Source organism: Apostichopus japonicus, chromosome 1 (genome assembly GCF_037975245.1).
Source record: "Apostichopus japonicus isolate 1M-3 chromosome 1, ASM3797524v1, whole genome shotgun sequence".
In the NCBI taxonomy this organism is placed as follows: domain Eukaryota; kingdom Metazoa; phylum Echinodermata; class Holothuroidea; order Aspidochirotida; family Stichopodidae; genus Apostichopus; species Apostichopus japonicus.
In genome coordinates, this window is record NC_092561.1 from 3,752,948 (window position 1) to 3,769,261 (window position 16,314).

The 16,314-nt window shown below is 35.4% G+C and overlaps 3 protein-coding genes across 8 annotated transcripts in view; 1 reads left to right on the top strand and 2 right to left on the bottom strand.

The window, feature by feature from the left end:
* LOC139958560 (uncharacterized) overlaps window positions 1-16,314 on the top strand; it is a 74,524-nt gene that overhangs the window by 13,215 nt on the left and 44,995 nt on the right. The window lies entirely within an intron of this gene.
* LOC139957184 (uncharacterized) lies at window positions 2,672-10,938 on the bottom strand. Of its 2 annotated transcripts, none has more exons than XM_071955275.1 (3): window positions 10,819-10,938; window positions 5,255-7,459; window positions 2,672-4,684 (listed from the first exon to the last, which is right to left on the bottom strand). In XM_071955275.1, the coding sequence occupies exons 2-3, from the start codon at window positions 7,439-7,441 to the stop codon at window positions 4,673-4,675; spliced, it is 2,199 nt and encodes a 732-aa protein (XP_071811376.1). In that variant the 5' UTR covers window positions 7,442-7,459; window positions 10,819-10,938; the 3' UTR covers window positions 2,672-4,672. The 2 variants fall into 2 exon arrangements, with proteins under 2 accessions (XP_071811376.1, XP_071811368.1); XM_071955267.1 differs by having other exon boundaries at window positions 10,747-10,938.
* Window positions 11,087-16,314, bottom strand: part of LOC139956136 (uncharacterized) — a 28,807-nt gene continuing 23,579 nt past the window's right edge. For 2 of the 5 annotated variants that reach the window (XM_071955207.1, XM_071955198.1), the window contains exons 3-4: window positions 12,724-13,175; window positions 11,087-12,130 (exon numbers count right to left, since the gene is read on the bottom strand). In XM_071955207.1, coding sequence (XP_071811308.1) covers window positions 12,095-12,130; window positions 12,724-13,175 — 488 coding nt within the window. In that variant the 3' untranslated portion in view covers window positions 11,087-12,094. Of the gene's footprint in view, window positions 12,131-12,723; window positions 14,927-16,314 lie in introns of all 5 variants that reach the window. The other 3 variants (XM_071955189.1, XM_071955192.1, XM_071955214.1) reach the window with 2 other exon arrangements.

Below are 16,314 nucleotides of genomic sequence, written 5' to 3' on the forward strand. Positions count from 1 at the left end.
GAAGTACATGATAATGCTTTATTAGCAGAGATAATGCATTTTAATATGTCTTTATTAATCTTACAGTTATTAGTCATTGATAGTATCTAGGCTATGTTGCTCAGTTGATTTATTGCAAATACAATTAAGCTTTTGAAGTTACAGACCAATGCGAAAAAGGAAAAAAGAACTAATTACGTTTATAACTGAAAGACGAAATTATCAATTTTGTAACACTCTGAACATCAAATTAACTTCGAGAGTAACGCAATCAAATCCATTGTAATTTTTGCCAATTTTCTATGGGTTAAGTATCCAAAAGCAAACGTTAAATGCATTTGTTATTCCCGATCAGTGATTTTATCTATCATAGAAATACATATCTAAACGTCGATATTCTTACCAGTTATTTCAACTTCGTTATCAGGAGTAGTGAAGATTGTAGTAAAGGTAACAGCGGTGGTTTCGTTCTACTCATGGAAGATACAAAAATATAAAATCTACCAAACAGTTGCTGCTCCAGGAATTCTCGAAAAAAAAAATGATGATGGTGTTGGTAAGGAGGAGGAGGTGGGGGGGGGGGGGCTGCAGATACGGGTAAGTGAAATTATGGCCATTATATTGATGGTAATAATAGCGGTAACAACATCGTAAAAAGTAAGCTCCTCTCTGCTGGGCCTTCCCCTGCCTAATAATACATGCATTACAACACTTACAACTTACAACATACGGTTTACGTAAACCCAATGTACACTGTTTGATTTATGACTAGGGATCACATTGTAATTACGTACAGCGATATCGCAACTAAACACGAAACTGCGAAAAAAAAGACAAGTGAATTTAGATAAAACTTTATGAAGCAGGATGTTCGAGGTGTTATTAATGCGGCTTTGTATTACGTAACTTTGAACTCTTGAACTACGACATTTTACATTACAAATTACAATAGAAATTAGAAAATAAATTTCCGTTACAATTAGTCTTAGGTATATACCCAGAATGTTACATAACCTGTTACAACATTATGGTTTGGTATTAAATATCATAAAGAGTCTGATTCCATTATGTTAAGGCTTACCTGTCTTCCACTAGTGCGTTTAATTTATAGCCAAAGACAGAGAATTATTAACATTGACGGTCTTAAAATATCAGCTATGGCAATGAACGGATCCGGTAATAATACTATTCGTTGTCAACTGTTAACATCATCTTATATAAAGTGATTGTTTATAATATGCTATAAAATAGATGAGAAAGTATTACCATGCATAAGTACTTATATGGTTGGTTAAGTACTTTTTCTCATCACTTCAGTAGTGATGATGATATGTTGTAATCATTTGGCTCCTGGAACCTATTACTACTGTCTCAGTTCCATTGCAACGGCTGTCATAGACTAGTAAACATAATTTACCCGATTAGCAAGTATCGGGGTTCACCCATGGACCGGACGTCCATATCGAGGAGGTACCGTAGTTAAAAGCTGTCCGTTTATATGTGTGTTGGTTTTTGTGTGAGCATCAAATCTGGAATTCTTTGTCAGAACCTTCCCACTAAGTTGCCTTCAACTTGTTGAGAAGGTCTCAAATGATACAATCTTGCGTCCTCGCAGACGTTCATATAACAATGTCAAAGGTCACATGTCAAAGCCTTTTTTTGTTATAACTCAAAGAGGAAGTTTAATTGACGTACTGGCGTCACCGGTAAACTTGGTAAATGTTCTATCAAAATATGTAATTACCTTAGTGACTGAGTTGAAATGTCAACGAAGTCTCACGTCATATATATATATATATATATATATATATATATATATGTATATATATATATATATATATATATATATATATATATATATATATATATATATATATATATATATATATATATATATATATATATATTCGAAACCGGTAAAGAAGGTCGTAATTTCACTGTAGGCGTTTGACACATGTATCGAACAATATTAGTTGTGTTTTTGGTGACATATTTTGCCTTACTATAGAGATCAAACATGATGCTAACCAACTCGAAAATCATTTGTTATTCCTAAAGCTGGATCCTGAAATGGATACTTTGAAGTTAACATACTTTATATTAATGAAATGAAATTGAAAACGTTATGAGAAGGAAAATCCAGATCAGTGATAAAACTTCCAGCATCCAACGGGATTCGAACCCGGGCCCCCAGCTTTGTTCGCGGACACCCTTATCAACTAGGCTATGGAAGCTAATTGTATGTCCAGAGGTTCAAAACCGGTAAGGAAGGTCGTATATATATATATATATATATTTATATATATATATATATATATATTTTAGATATAAATAATGTACACTCGTACAAAGTTTGCGCTATTACTCGAGTTTCATGCTTCTTCGCAATCGTCAGATAGCTATCTGACGATTGCGAAGAAGCATGAAACTCGAGTAATAGCGCAAACTTTGTACGAGTGTACATTATTTATATCTATCCAGCTCTATACCCAGGTATATTGAGCACTCTTCACCTGGAATTAATGTCATTTATCATATATATATATATATATATATATATATATATATATATATATATATATATATATATATATATATATATATATATATATATACATATATATATACATATATATATATATATATATATATATATATATATATATATATATATATATAGTGATGACTATCGCACTGTTGACGATTAATAGTGTAAGAATTACTGGTAAGCAATTTAACATATAAAAGCGTAGATCACAATAATGCCATGACCGGTTGGACAGCCGTTTTAACTGTTAATCAGGAATTTTTGGTAATTCGAAATAATTTCAGATATCTCAAATTAACTTTCAGATATCTCCAATCTATCTAACATAGGCCTATCTACAAGTTAGTGCAGATACCTTATAAACTCAATTTCAGATATCTCGAAATACCGGACGACGAGATATCTAAAATTATATTTCATATATCTGAAATTATATTTCAGGCATCTGAAATTCATATTCAGATATCTCGAATTCAATTTCAGATATCTGACATAGAATTTCAGATATCTTGAATTCAATTTCAGATATCTGAAAAAAACATTTTCAGATATCTCGAATTTAATTTCAGATATCTGAAATCGAATTTAAGATATCTCGAATATAATTATAGATATCTGATATCAACTTGAGATGTCTAAAATAAGAAACAATTTCTGATATCTAAAATCCCTGATTAAATGTTAAAATGGTTTTCCATACGACCGGCTGTCACATTGACTAGAATCGATAATCATAAAATTCATTAAATTTCCTAAGCTTTATCTGGTAGAAACAGAATATTCAGTGCGTTCAAGCGGCACATTGAAATACAAAACATGCAAAAGAAAATGTCCCAACTGGGTATTCAAAATAAGGAAGAAGAAAAAGAGTGTGAAACTGACGTTATTTCTGAGTGACTCTAAAACTGGATAATCAAACACTTTTAAAATAATGAATATAAATGTCTTACTTATGCGTAGCAAGTTGAAGGTATATTCGATGCAAACTATATACATGGAAGGACATTGTAAATCCATGGGATGCGTTCATAGGAAAACAGAGTAATGAAAAAGTCCTTTATATGATTACATCGTATCTTAAAAGATAAAGCATGACAAATTCGACTAGTTTTTGCCAACCCACAGGCTACACGAAAGCAAGATTAAGCATTGGAGGCTGCAAATAACTGTTCTTCATTCGAAATTATTATCATCGAACAATTCAGAGCAAATTTACGTTTGTTGCTATTTTCCAATAATACGGAGCGAGCTTGCCACCCTTCCATATCACTTGCCACTCCTCTCTACTTTTGTATTATATTTACATCGACTCTTTCAGATCAAATACAGTAGATACTATTTGATCGAGCGAAATATCATAATCGTCTGTAAAGCACACAGATGCATCGTGCGTAGTGCGCTATACAAGAATATAAACATTACATTACATAAGAAGCAATGAAACCAGGCAACGGCTAAAGTAAGCTGGGGTCTTCAAGCAAGAAAAATACATAGTTTTCCTATCTGAAATGATCTTCCGAATTGTAGAAACAAATTATTTAAATCTGTCGATAAGATAGACACAAGATGTGAAGCGAAGTTATAAGCCATTTGATTTCTCCCACATGTTCATCTGGTAAATTATAATCGTAAAGACACGTTCCCAGCTCCATAATTTTTCGCATGAACGTCAACAGTTCTACGCATATGTTTTAATGTTTCTTGATTTTCGAGATCTAATTTTACAAGTTGCATTGAAGTCATTTATACAACTTTGCAAACATTACAGTTCGGTCCACCTCTGATGAATGTTCCTTCGCAGCCAAGTTTAAGCGAGGTTTGGTAAAACATATGTGTACAGCAAATGTATCTTATTGTTTTGCGACTATATGTTGTAACAAAGCTAAAGAGATTGACGGTCTAGTTGTTTAAAGGTCAAAGGTGGTGGCTCACTTTTTTTATTTTAAAGTAATTCTAGTGAAATGATGTAAACTAAGAAGACCGATCTTAATCATCGTGACCCGTTTCATCTTAAAGTTTGTAGTTTTTTTTCAGCAAATTTTGATAATTCCGTCCTCGTCAGCTGCACCCAGCTTTTGATGATCGATTCAGTGTGGTGTGTACTCTGGATATTTCTTTCTTTCATGTGTGTGTTCCAGGATGACTTTATTCTGGTGTCTGTTTGAAAGAACAATTATAAAGTTACAAACGTTGATCCAGTTCTCTTTTCTAATGAAACACATTTAAGAATGAACAAACAAGACATGTTAGATGTCGATTCTTGTGTATAGATTTTTCAGCAAACAAATAGCTTCTTTTCTTTTTCCTTGTTTTCTGTTATGTTCCCTTTTCTGTCCTTTGTTGTTTATTTTCTTTTTAATCAACTTAAGTTGGCATTGCGATGTCTTGTCAACAACAGCACCATGATCTCTTTAGAATTCTTGAATTTTCTTTAACGATTCCGTAAAGGAAATAGTGAACAAGTTTTGCACTTTAGTTTTATGTATATTGGGTTTGGGACATAACTTCTACAAATTTATATACTATTACTTGAGCTTAATTCAAGCAAAAACTCTTTAACGTTATAAATATTTTATACTACCTGTACTTGGTCATACATAAAGTCAATACAGGAAGATGATATCCTTGGTGATATTATCACAGTTGAATGTACATCAGGGTATCCTGATAGCAACATTTATGTTACTACTAGTAATATTAAAGTAAGGAACACTGAGATATACTCACCAGACCATAACTAAACACCTTTCCAAACTGTATTGTAGCTACAAGTAACTTCTCTCCCTCCTCTGTCATCAATGTTGTCATACACCGTGCTGTATCTTCTGTCCGTTTGGTTGTCAACAACTGCTGACCATCTTGCCTGTACTGTGTGATGATACACTTTGTTCCAGCACTATACCACAAGATGTATACATATCCTGCCCTGTCTGCACATATACTCCAAGGACACCAAGTCTCTCCGTCAATATCTGGTTGTGGAAGCTTGTATAGTAACTCTGCCTCTGCTTTAAATGTATCCATGGTTACAGCGTATGCACATCTACTCTCTTCATCGCAGATCAGCAACACGCCTTTATGATAAAGGATATCTCTTGACCATTTTATAACCTCTGGCAGCTTCAGAGCTCGAATGAACTTCAATTCTTCATCAAATATGAATAGCGATCCAATGGATGTACCTACAATGATGTGGCCACGTTTAGGATCAGTAGTTATACAACTCGCAAACTTCATATCCATTGTTTTGATGCCATCAAAGAGGGACGTGATGTTATTTTGAGTAAAGGACCCATCATGAATATTATAAACACCAACCTGAATGGATTCACAAACCGAAGCTATGTTATCACCTGATAAAGCAGCACAGTGACGATAGGGATAAAGAGAGCTCCCTTTGACTTTATCTATCTTGTCATGACGAATCTGACGTCCTTGTCTGTTTATGACAGTGATAAATGATTGGTCACCTACTAATATCCCAGAGACGACGATGTAACCAGATCCGGTACTTGTTATACCAGTCAAAATAAAACCATCAGCTTTGGTCACATCAACATCAACAACAGATTCTACATTATCCGATATATTTACTCTATCAAGACACAACATTGGTAAATCATCCATCGTTATATCAGATAATGATTCCATTTCTGGAAAATCTTTCATTATATCCTCAACTAGGGGTTCGCTCGCAGCTCTTATATCAGGAATACACTGTGCGTCAGTCCAGTAGTTATGTGATTCAAGGACACTTGAAGCTATAGTAGACATATGTTCAAACTTATTGACCCATTGGTTACAAAGATCTGATAAGTTTTGTGTTTCTCTAAGCTTGTGTTGCTGTTGTTCTTCTATTGTTTTATTTCTCTCATTCATTACTGCATCAAGTTTGTTCATTGTTTCGTCAATATTTAATTCTCTGTTGTTTATTTCATTTCGTTTGGTGTCTTCTTCCTCTTTTGATTCCCTAATTTTGATTTTAATCATCCTGTCGTAATCTTCTCTTATTTTTCTAATCTTCTCTTCCATTTCTGTTTCTAATTCTTTCAATTCTTTTCGAGTCTTTTCTTCGAGAACTGTTTTGAATCTGTTGAATTTTCTCTTTTCTTTCTCTTTCTCATTCTGTAACTCCCTGGTCTGATCTTCGTACTGCATTTTCCATTTCCGTTTTGCATCTGCAACGATTGATGTAAGTTCTGCATTTACTTTGTTTATCTTATTAGTTAAGCTGGTTACATTTTCTTTCCGTTTTAAAAGTTCATCCAATCTCTTCTGCATCTTCTCTCTTTCTTCTTTCGACACATACTCAACGTCTTGTAGGTCATGACCTTTGTGTTTTCCGTACGTACATGTTATACAAACAGGGAGATTTCCACAAGTACAACAACATAAATGAGCTATAAATTCTGTATGAATATGGCACCTAGGAGCTTCCTTCAATGATGCAAGTTTTTCTAATGTAAGGCTCTTTCCCTCAACATCTTTCAGAGCTAATACATTTTCCCGATGATCAGCAACCATCTTGTTGGTCGAGTGAAATTGATAACACTGAACACAAAGAAAATCTTTACACTTAAAACAGTACGCTGTAACCTTTAACTTCTTTGAACAGCAAACACAGACCCTAACTTCTTCATTTTCAAATGTTTTTTGTAGCTGAATAAAGTGCAGCATACTTTTCATATGGAAGTCAGTCTTGAATCCATCTATCCTATTGTTTGGTATGTTACAGACATCTTTACAAAGATGACATTCAAATGTCCCAACCTGTCCTTCTAGTAAAGGTTCCAGACATTGTTTACAAAATCTATGTAGACATGGTAATTGTTTCGGTTCTTTAAACAGATCCAAACAAATTGAACATTCAAAGAATTTATCTTCGATGTCTTTCCAAGGCGATGGGCAGGCCATTTTTGTCTCGAAATTTAGCTGTAAAGAAAATAATGACCAACGTGTTTATTAATATCATAATCTGGATTAACAAATTAAGGGTTAGAAAATTAAGTGGAAAGACCTGTAATGAATTGAATAAAATAAAAACTCTTCTTTGTAAACTACGGTATGACGGGTATTTCTTGCCCTTTAAACACAGCAGTTGAGATATCTGACGATCACTGACATAATGGAACTGTTCTGGTCTAGCTGATAACAAATACGACCTCATAGACATTTATTGTGCTGGAACGATACCACCATCAAATCATCATGTATTTACTGCACTTTTCCTATGTGAAATATATTGTAGACACATAGATTGGATGAAAAAGGGAAAGTTCCTGTCACCTATTTTGAACTGACATTGTTTAAATGCACTATGAGATATTTTGACAACCTGTGTAAGTCATTTGGTATATCACAAAACAAATAGCCAATTTGAGATCAATTGAGATAACCTTTTGACCCTTTGAGTCAATTTTTCCACTATTTGAGACAACCTGTTGACTCCTTGAAGCTCAGAGGGTGAAGTTGGATAACAGGGATTTACGGTCACTTGACTGTACACTTAATACATTTCTACAACTCAACTTTCCTTGAATTTTCATGAATCACTGTATGTTATGTTAGAGACTTATAGAGCCCCTTCACAAAACTGAACTGAATTTGAGCAAACTATGATCACCAAAAGAAAATCATACCATTGGCGATTTGACAGATTTAATGTGACTTTAACTTTGAGTGATCATGATTGAAATGTTTTCAGACTTTGACACCTATTGACCTCTACCAATTTCAATCATGGGGCATCTACCAAGTATGACATTTATTCAACTTGTGGTTGATGAGATATATGTGTTTACAAGCTGTTTTTGACTATTTCCCATTAAGCCTCATTCACTCATGAATATTAAAAAAGGTCAAAGTTGTTGCAAAGAGCATATACTTGCTATGTAGTTACATCACCATACCAAGTATGAACTAAATCAGACATAGGGTTGAAGAGATATTGCCATATACAGTATGAACTGTACGTTAACCCCGCCCGCTCATCATTATGCATGAAATGGGAAGTACAAACAATAGAGCACATTTACACAACATGGGGCATCTACCTACTGCACCAAGCATGACATTGACTCAACTTATGCTTCTGGCCATCACAAACACAGGCGCCCCCCCTCCCTGAACACACACACACACACCATCACAATTGCAATCTTCACCAAGCCTACAGCATCGTAGCCACAAAGAGTCACTCAGTGGGATGAGCAGCATAACAAAGTGGAGGAAGGGAAGGGGCAAATTCAAATTTTCCCCAATTGATTAAGGTATGGCATTTAAACTTTGTGAATGGGCCAGAGGAGAATGAGCAATTTTAAATGGGGGAAGGGGGGGGGGGGATGAACCTGGGTCATGGTAGTAATACCTATGTCGCAATGTAGGAGTCCATACCCAGAATTTTATGTTTTTTAGCGTCAACTGGTGCATTCTTAGGTATTACTTTAGGTCTGTACATCAAGGGTGTCAATCATGTGGGGAGGGGTGAGGGGGAGCAGGGGGACACATTTCCCTTTCTGAAGGGTGGAAGAAAATAATATGGAGTGTCCCCCACCCAGGTTAAGTGGCTGACTCATAATGACATGTGTATCTCATAACAAGAGCTCAAACATTGTGCTGTGAGTTTATCATTGTTTCATTCTAATTTGCTCAGTCTCCAATGAAAATTGCATTTTTCAACTGGGTTCAAAATATCAGAAATACAGATTTCATTTATATCTTAAATTAATTGAGTAACCTGGCCCATACACCAGTGAGGCTATATGCTGAGCCAGGAAATAAAGAAAGCCTGCAGCATTCACTAATCTCCTTTCCAGTATATTATATATTACTTTGTTTGTCACGTACAAGCAATATGACACTATATATAATATTTTGGATTCAGTTTGGTAAGAAATGCCACCTGTGATTATATTTTAAAAGTGTTTTTGAGATAATTATATATCACAGGGGTTTTGACACAGAAACTGCAGTATATGGTGCTAAGCCTGGGTACTAAGATGTTAACCATAAAACACTTTTACTCATTATACCTCAAGTTCTAGTTTAATAGCTGACCCTCCCAGTCCCCAGCTACCCCCCCCCCTCCTCCGAGATTTCCACTTCCTAAATGAAATGTAGTTTTGTATGGAAATTATCCATTGATAGCCCCAACAGCATTTAATGATATGACTTCTGCGATTATTACTTGACAAGTAGAGTATTCTATGATATCAGAGTGTTTTATATGATGTTACTTGTGAGTAACTGTTTTAGAAAGCAATATATACTGTAAGTTTCTATGCTATAGTAACAGACCTTGCAACAGCATGTAATTGTCAAATGTAATAATTTAATAATTTGTTGTGATGTATTAGTACACAAAAATTAACATGCAAAATTTTGAATGTAGCTGATGACTAACACAACCAGCTGTCACAAAGCTGACACAGTTTGTGGCGTGTATCACAGGAGGGTGCAGGTAGCCATGCCTCAATACAACCAGCTGTCATGAAGCTGACACAGTCAGTGGCCTGTACTGTATCAAGGAGGGTGCAGGTAGCCACCTCACCTCCATTGTCAGTCAGGGACAATGGTTCCGTCGTGGATTTACTTAATATTTCATATTGTAAATGTTTAAGAACGCACCATGTTACGTCTAAACGTCTAATTTTTCTAGGGAAGAATCACATACCCCTACTGATACGGGAGTCAGCTACAACGACGATCAGGGCCCTATCCACTCTTTTATAAGATCTTTAATTCACCTGTAGATTTTCCAAGAAGCTTGATGCCCCCAAGTAAAGCAGGGTGGATAGTCTCATAGTCATTCCATCACTACCTTCATGTGGCAGCTCTTAAACCTGGTACATATGTCATTTGATCTTATGCATTACTATCAATGGCAGAAGCAATACACATATTTAATATTATAGTCAAATTCCTACTGTAATATGGTGTTTATTTTTTATGAAACTAAGTGTTGCCTACTGCCCAGGTACTTTTAAGCTATTGCATAATTAAGTTGTTAAATACATATCATAGAACATTAATTCTAACTGTTCTTGATTCAAAGCTCTTTGTTTAACATCGTTATTAACTACTGTAGTTTCGTTTTATAACCAACCCTGCACCATTCAATACTTCCGGGTAAATATGGCCGAGAGCCATACATATAGTATAATACAATGTGTACTGTACCTTCATTCATTACCTATAGCGGAACAGAAATAGTTACTAACCTTGTGCTTTTAGCTTTTAGTCGATGGAGTATTAAGTACTCTTTGCAGTTCAAGTTGAAATATCAAACTTACTTGAATCCTACTTTATCCAGTTGCTGTTGCTTTTGTTGTTTTCAAAAAAATTAAATGAAAATACAACACACGAGACACAAAATACCGATGTACGTCCAACACCAATCTTGGAAATCCCCTGTGCTGATTTGGGTGATAACATATTGAGCAATTACCTTACACCCTCCCGTGAATTAGTGCAGAGCCATATTTCTATGGACGGCCAATTGGGAAACTAATACAACGATGAAACAAATAAACAAGAAAGAAAATAGCAGAAGAAGAAATATGCAACATGAAACAAACATATGTAATACCAATGTAAACATTGTGAAAGGCTGCATTTAAAAAGATAATTGAAAATAAAAAGACAATCATGTAGCGAAACATATCAAACACATGCAACCGAATGATAAACAAGGAGCACCGGGAAGACAAAATTGATCCACTTGTCAGAAGAAAGAGTTAATCGTCACCATCAAAAAAGAAGTTGTATTGTAAGCAAAAGAACATTCGCACGAAATCAAAACGAACGTATATATAGATACATAAACAGGGATGTGCCCAGGAATTGCTGAGTGCCGGGTACACTGATCGCCATCCTGGGGGATGGATCTAAGGGGAGGGGGTGTCCCCCTCCCCTTTGAGAAATTTTTGAAGGTGCTCAGATGCCAAATGCTACCTGGTACATGGTATTAGTTTTTTTCAAAGAGATTTTACAAGGGACCGATTGAGAGCTGTTAGTAATGTTTCTCGCGTGCGGAACAGATTCATAATTAGTCTGTATGATTTTGGCATAGGCTAGGTCCAATTATATTGAATACATTTATATATATATATATATATATATATATATATGAATATATATATTATTGCAATCGTAGTGAGTTGAAAAGAAAAACAGTGAGAAAACGTCCAGTTTCCACCGGGATTCGAACCCGGGTCTCCCGCTTTATATGCGGACACCCAAACCACTATAGGCTACTGTATGGACGTTGATTGTATAAACATGCAAGGTTCGCAACCGGTAAGGAAGGTACAGTATAGTAATTCCACTGTAAGCGTTTGTCACTTGTATCAAACAATACTAGTTCTGTTTTGGTGACATATTTTCTTTTCCTGTAAAGTAATTCTAGTGGAATTATATAAACTAAGAAGACCGATCTTAATCATCATGATCCGTTTCATATAAAAGTTTCTAGTTTTTTCAGCAAATCTTGATAATTCTGTCCTCATCAGTTGTAACCAGCCTTGATATTCGATTCAGTGTGGTGTATACTCTGGATATTCGTTTCTTTCATGCATTTTTTCCAGGATGACTGTATTCTGGTGTCTGTTGGAAAGAACATTTATAAAGTTACAAACGTTGATCCAGTTCTCTATTCTAATGAAGCACATTTTACAGTGCTAAAACAAGACATGTTAGTTGTTGATACTTTGTGTAGTTTTTCAGCAAACAAATCCCTTATTTTCTTTTCTTTTCTTCTTTCCATTCTTGCCTGTTATGTTCCCATTTTTGACCTTTGTCGTTTTTTTTTCTTTTTAATCAACTTAAGTTGGTATTGCGTTGTCTTGTCAACAACAGTACCATGATCTTGTAAGAATTCTTGAATTTTTCCTATACGATTCTGTAAAGGAAATAGTGAACAAGTTTTGCACTTTAGTTTCATGTAACTTGGGTTTGGGACATAACTTCTACTAATTTATATACTAATAATTGAGCTAATTTCAAGCAAAAACAATCTTTAAAGTTATAAATATACTACTTGGTCATACATAAAGTCAATACAGGAAGATGATATCCTTGGTGATATTATCTCAGTTGAATGTACCCTTTAATTGTCGTAACATCAGAGTATCCCGATAACAACATTTATGTTACTACTAGTAGTAATATTAAAGTAAGGAACACTGAGATATACTCACCAGACCATAACAAAGTATCTTTCCAGACCGCGGTGTAGCTACAAGTAGCTTCTCTCCCTCCTCTGTCATCAATGTTGTCATACACTGTGCTGTACCTTCTGTATGTTTGGTTGTCAACAATTGCTGACCATCTTGACTGTACTGTGTGATGATACGTTTTTCAGTACTATGCCACAAGATGTATACAAAACCTGCCCTGTCTGCACATATACTGTAAGGACACCAAGTCAGTCCGTCAATATCTGGTTTCGGAATCTCGTATAGTAACTCTGCCTCTGTTTTAGTTGTATCCATGGTTACAGCGTATGCACATTTGCTCTCGTAATCGCATATCAGCAAAACTCCTTTATGATAAAGGATATCTATTGACAATTTCATAACCTCTGGCAGCTTCAGAGCTCGAATGAACTTCAATTCTTCATCAAATATGAATAGCGATCCAATAGATGTACCTACAATGATGTGGCCACGTACAGGATCAGTAGTTATACAACTCGCATACTTCCTATCCTCCGTTTTGATGTCATCAAAGAGGGACGTGATATTATTTTGAGTAAAGGACCCATCATGAATATCATAAACACCAACCTGATTGGACTCACACACCGAAGCTATCTTATCACGTGATAAAGCAGCACAGTGACGATCGGGATAAAGAGAGCTCCCTTTGACTTTATCTATCTTGTCATGACGAATCTGACGTCCTTGTCTGTTTATGACTGTGATAAATGATTGTTCATATGATAATCTCCCAGAGACGACGATGTAACCAGTTCCGGTACTTGTTATACTAGTTAAAAAATAATCATTAGTTTTGGTCACATCAACATCAACAACAGATTCTACATTATCCGATATATTTACTCTATCAATACACAACATTGGTAAATCATCCATTGTTATATCAGATAATGATTCCATTTCTGGAAAGTCTTTCATTATATCCTCAACTAGGGGTTCGCTCGCAGCTCTTATATCAGGAATACACTGTGCGTCTGTCCAGTGGTTATGTGATTCAAGGACACTCGAAGCTATAGTAGACAAATTTTCAAACTTATTGACCCATTGATTACAAAGATCTGATAAGTTTTGTGTTTCTCTAAGCTTGCGTTGCTGTTGTTCTTCTATTGTTTTATTTCTCTCATTCATTTCTGCATCAAGTTTGTTCATTATTTCGTCAATCTTTAATTCTCTGTTTTCTATTTCATTTTGTATGGTATCCTCTTTCTCTTTTGATTCCCTAATTTTAATTTCAATGATCCTGTCGTACTCGTCTCTTATTTTTCTAATTTTCTCTTCCATTTCTGATTCTAATTCTTTCAATTCTTTTTGACTCCTTTCTTCAAGAACTGTTTTGAATCTGTTGAATTCTCTCTTTTCTTTCTCTTTCTTATTCTTTAACTTCCTGGTCTGATCTTCGTACTGCATTTTCCATTTCCCTTTTGCATCTGTAACGATTGATGTAAGTTCTGCATTTACTCTGTTTATCTTATTAGTTAAGCTGGGTACATTTTCTTTCCGTTTTTCAAGTTCTTCCAATCTCTTCTGCAACTTCTCTCTTTCTTCTTTCGACACATTCGTAACGTCTTGTAGGTCATGACCTTTGTGTTCTCCATACGTACATGTTATACAAACGGGGAGGTTTCCACAAGTACAACAACATAACTTAGCCTTGTGTTCTGGGTGAGTATGGCACCTAGGGGCTTCCATCAATGATGCAAGTTTTTCTTGTGTGAGACTTTTTCTCTCAAGATCATTCAGACCTAATACGTGTTTCTGATGTTTGGCAAATACCTTCTTGGTCAAATGAAATTGATAACACTGGACACAAAGAAATTCTTTACACATAAAACAGTACGCTGTAACCTTTAACTTCTCTTCACAGCCAATACATTCTCTCTCTTCTTTGTTTTCAATTGTTTTCTGTAGCTGAATAAACTGCAGCATACTTTTCATATGGAAGTCAGTCTTGAATCCATCTATTCTATTGTTTGGTATTTTACAGACATCTTTACAAAGAGGACATTCAAATGTCCCAGCCTGTCCTTCTAGTAATGGTTCCAAACATTGTTTACAAAATCTATGTAGACATGGTAATAGTTTCGGTTCTTTAAACAGATCCAAACAAATTGAACATTCAAAGAATTTATCTTCGATGTCTTTCCAAGGCGATAGGCAGGCCATTTTTGTCTCAAAATTTAAGCTGTAAAGAAAATTATGACGAAAGTGTTTATTAATATCATTATCTGGAGTAACAAATTGAGAGTAAGAAAATTAAGTGGAAAGACCTGTAACGAACTGAAAGTTATTAAGATCAGTGTTTATGAGTAAGATATTGATGTAGCAAGACCTGTAATGAGCTGAATGGACTTCAAAAACTGTTCTTTGTAACCTACGGTATGACGGGTATGTCTTTCCCTGCAAACACAGTAGTCGAGATATTGGTGCAACTCGATCACTGGCATAATGGCCCTGTTAGGATATTGCTGTTGGCAAACACAACCACACTGATTTTGATAGTGCTGGAACTTTCTTACCTGTTGACCTCTTTTGACCTCTACCAATTTCAATCATGTTTGAGGCATTTACCAAATACAGTATGACATTTATTCAAATTGTGGTTGATGAGATATATGTATTTACAAGCTGTTTTTGACTATTTCCCATTATAAGCCCCACCAAATCATGAACATTAAAAAGGTCAGTTGTTGCAAAGAGCATATATATTTACTATGTTGATACATCACCATACCAAGTATGAACTAAATCAGACATACAGTAGGGTTGAAGAGATATTGCCATTATATGAATTGCACGTTAACCCAGCCAGCTCATAAATATGCATGAAACAGGAAGCACAAATAATAGAGAACATTTAACCAAGATGGGGCTTCTACTGTACCTACTGTACCAAGCACGACATTGACTCAACTTTTGCTTCTAGCCATCACAAACACAGGCGGCACCCCCCCCCACCCACATGCCATCACGATTGCAAAGGTTACCAAGCCTTCAGCATCATATAACCACAAACAGTCGCTCAGTGGCATGAGCAGCATAACAAATTAGAGGAATGGATAAAGGAGTCCACACACAAGGTTTTATGGTTTTTAAGCGTCAATTGATGCATTCTAAGGTATAAATTTAGAACTGTACAATCAGGGGCATCAATCATGGGGGGGGGGGGGGCAGGGTACACATTCCTCTTTCTGAAAGGTGGAATAAATAATATCAAATGTCCCCCACCCAGGTCTAGTGGCTGACTCTTGCAAGCACTAGTCCAATATCAGGCTCAATGTGACTGTGTATCTTAGAAATGGGAGCTCTGAAAACATTGTGCTATGAGATTATTAATGTTTCATTCTCATTTGCTCAACCCCCAATGAAAATAGAACTTCCACTGGGTTGAAGATATAAGAATAACAGATTCCATTTATATATAGCGTAAATTAAGTGAGGAACCGGGCCCATACACCGATGAGGCTATATGCTGAGCAAGGAGATAATGAAAGCCTGCAGCATTCGCTAATCTCCTTTCTATTTTATTATTTTTTATATTATATTTTCACATACAAGCAATATAACACTATA